This window comes from Mandrillus leucophaeus, unplaced genomic scaffold (genome assembly GCF_000951045.1).
Source record: "Mandrillus leucophaeus isolate KB7577 unplaced genomic scaffold, Mleu.le_1.0 Scaffold212, whole genome shotgun sequence".
Taxonomy (NCBI): domain Eukaryota; kingdom Metazoa; phylum Chordata; class Mammalia; order Primates; family Cercopithecidae; genus Mandrillus; species Mandrillus leucophaeus.
The window spans coordinates 458,923-461,808 of record NW_012102166.1 but is presented as its reverse complement, the minus strand read 5'-3'; the positions used below and the strand labels follow the sequence as shown (position 1 = coordinate 461,808).

General features: G+C 47.3%; 1 protein-coding gene across 1 annotated transcript in view; it reads left to right on the top strand.

The window, feature by feature from the left end:
• ITGAE (integrin, alpha E (antigen CD103, human mucosal lymphocyte antigen 1; alpha polypeptide)) overlaps positions 1-844 on the top strand; it is a 101,934-nt gene extending 101,090 nt beyond the window's left edge. Inside the window, exon 25 of the mRNA XM_011980454.1 lies at positions 534-844. Coding sequence (XP_011835844.1) covers positions 534-629 — 96 coding nt within the window. The 3' untranslated portion in view covers positions 630-844. The remainder of the gene's footprint in view (positions 1-533) is intronic.
• The last annotated feature ends 2,042 nt before the right edge of the window (positions 845-2,886 follow it).

Genomic DNA, 2,886 nt, shown 5'->3' with positions numbered 1-2,886 from the left:
TGAGTCCTCTGTGCTGGCTCCTGTGCGTAGCGGTCTAGAGACTCCTGAGTCCTCTGTGCTGGCTCCTGTGCGTTTGCTGTGAGCTCCCTTCTGGAAACCCTTCCAAATGGCAGTCATCACACTGTATTGTAATTATCTCTTTTTCTGCTAGATGATGAGCTTGACGTAGGAAGCTGTACTTGATCTCCTTCTATCTTCAGCATCATAGGCTCTACTGAGTATTTTTGCATAAACGAGATTAGATCCAGTACAGCCGAAATTATCACGCTTTGCAAAATAAGTTAAAAAGGTTCAGCTGCTCGGGAGGGCAGGGTTCAGAGGAGGTGGAGTCAGTTCTGATGGAGGGATGAGCACCAGAGGTCTTGAAGGACTGGACTGTCCGGGAGAGAGTCAGAGGAAGGTAGGAGAAAGGAATAGTGGTTATGAGAAACAGAGGAATGTAGGGGCTGTTTAGAACACAGCCAGAGTCCCGGTTTTCTGAAACAGATGGGAATCTTCGGCCTGTCTCTGGACTTTTCCTTCCGTTGTTTCAGTGTGGCTTTTTTAAAAGAAAATATCAACAACTGAACTTGGAGAACATCAGGAAGGCCCAGCTGAAATCAGAGACTCTGCTGGAAGAAGAGAATTAGGACCTGCTATCCACTGGGAGAGGCTGTCAGCCAGTCCTGGGACTTGGAGACCCGGCATCCTTTGGAATACTTTTTCCTTCAGGATGATGGACAGCAGCATGAAGCTGTTTGTAGAATATCAGTTTTTAACCACGCATTGTCCCCAAAGCGTCTGTGCATTGTGCAAAAAGTACACTTGGGAAACATTTGGTATTAAATAAAGTTACACTTTTCTTCACAGTAGTGCCTTTAATCTGGAAACACAGTATTACTTATGATTTGCAGTACATTTTGCCTGATAGGGCAAGTTTTCATTCTTATTTTTAAAAAATGATAGATTGTGGCCAGGCACGGTGGCTCACGCCTGTAATCCCAGCACTTTGGGAGGCCGAGGCGGGCGGATCACGAGGTCAAGAGATCGAGACCATCCTGGCCAACGTGGTGAAACCCCCGTCTCTACTAAAAATACAAAAATTAGCTGGGCGTGGTGGCGGGCGCCTGTAGTCCCAGCTACTCGGGAGACTGAGGCAGGAGAATCGTTTGAACCCGGGAGGCAGAGGTTGCAGTGAGCCGAGATCGTGCCACTGCACTACAGCCTGGGTGACAGAGCGAGACTCCGTCTCAAAAACAACAGAACAAAAAAAATCATCGATTGTATCCTTTCAGATAATTCTTAAGTATCAATTTTTCAGATTTCCAAAAGAAACCCTTTGGGGTTTTAATTTAAACATACAGGTTAAGTTTGGCAGCACTGATATCTTTATAGAATTGCCTTTCTACTCCACTTGCTGAGATTTTGTTTGTTTGTTGGTTTGTTTTTTGAGACAGAGTTTCTCTTACTGCCCAGCCTGGAGTGCAATGGTGCGATCTCGGCTCACCGCAACCCCTGCCTCCTGGGTTCAAGCGATTCTCTTGTCTCAGCCTCCCAAGTAGCTGGGATTACAGGCATGCGCCACCACGCCCAGCTAATTTTGTATTTTTAGTAGAGATGGGGTTTCTCTATGTTGGTCAGGCTGGTCTCAAACTCCCGACCTCAGGTGATCCACCCGTCTCAGCCTCCCAAAGTGCTGGGATTACAGGCATGAGTCACCACACCTGGCCATGCTGAGGTTTTTAAAAACACTGCAGCAAGGTTTTACAATTTTCTTCAAAGGGGTCTTAATTTATAAAGACTTATTTCCAGCTGTATTTTTATTTGTTTGTTTATTTTAGGGACAGGGTCTCACTCTGTCGCCCGGGCTGGAGGGCAGTGATGGCAGTCATAGGTCACTGCAGCCTTGAACTTTTGGGTTCAAGCAGTCCTCTGCCTCAGCCTCCTGTGTAGCTGGGACTACAGGTGCAGGCCACCAAGCCTGGCTCCTTTTTGCATTTTTCTTTTGTAGAAATGGGATCTAGCTATGTTGACGAAGCTGATTTCAAACTCCTGGCGTCAAGTGATCCTCCTGCCTTAGCCTCTGAAAGTGTTGGGATTACAGACGTAAGCCACTGTGCCTGGCCTGTACTGTGCTTTTGTTGCTACTGTGAGAAAATACTTTTTTTTCCCCTGACTGTTTAGAGTTTGCATTTAGAACAGTTGGTGGTTTTGAATGTTTATCTTATCTGACCATTTTACTGAACTGTGGTTTTTGATTTTTTTTTTGAGATGGAGTCTCACTCTGTCGCCCAGGCTGGAGTGCAGTGGTGTGATCTCTGCTCACTGCAACCTCCGCCTCCCGGGTTCAAGCGATTCTTCTGCCTCACACTCCTGAGTAGCTGGAACTACAGGCATGCACCACCACGCCTGGCTAATTTTTGTACATTTAGTAGAGACAAGTTTTCACCATGTTGGGCTGGTCTTGAACTCCTGACCTCAGATGATCCACCCGCCTCAGCCTCCCAAAGTGCTTTACAGGCGTGAGCCACCGCGCCCGGTCAAACTTTTTTAATCACGCTTTAGTTGATTCTTTTGGATTTTTTCTAAGGAGATCATTCTATTTGCAAATAATGGCAATTTGGAGTCTTTCTGATATTTCCACTTTTGGCTACCCTTACTTCTTCGACTAGGACGGGGAGAGCTCTGGGAAGTAAACCGTCTGCCTGGCTGTAATGGGAGGGCTTTTCCTGCCGTCCTCTGCCTGCCTTACACCCGCCTGTCATCCCAGCCCTGGCTGCTCTGCCTTTGGGTAGTTTCTGGGGTTTGGTTGCAGCAGCCCATTCCCCTGTCACAGAGCCCCGTACCTTGCCAGTGTTACATCGCTAGGCTGTTAGGCACGATCTGCTTCCTTGTTGACCTGATTCC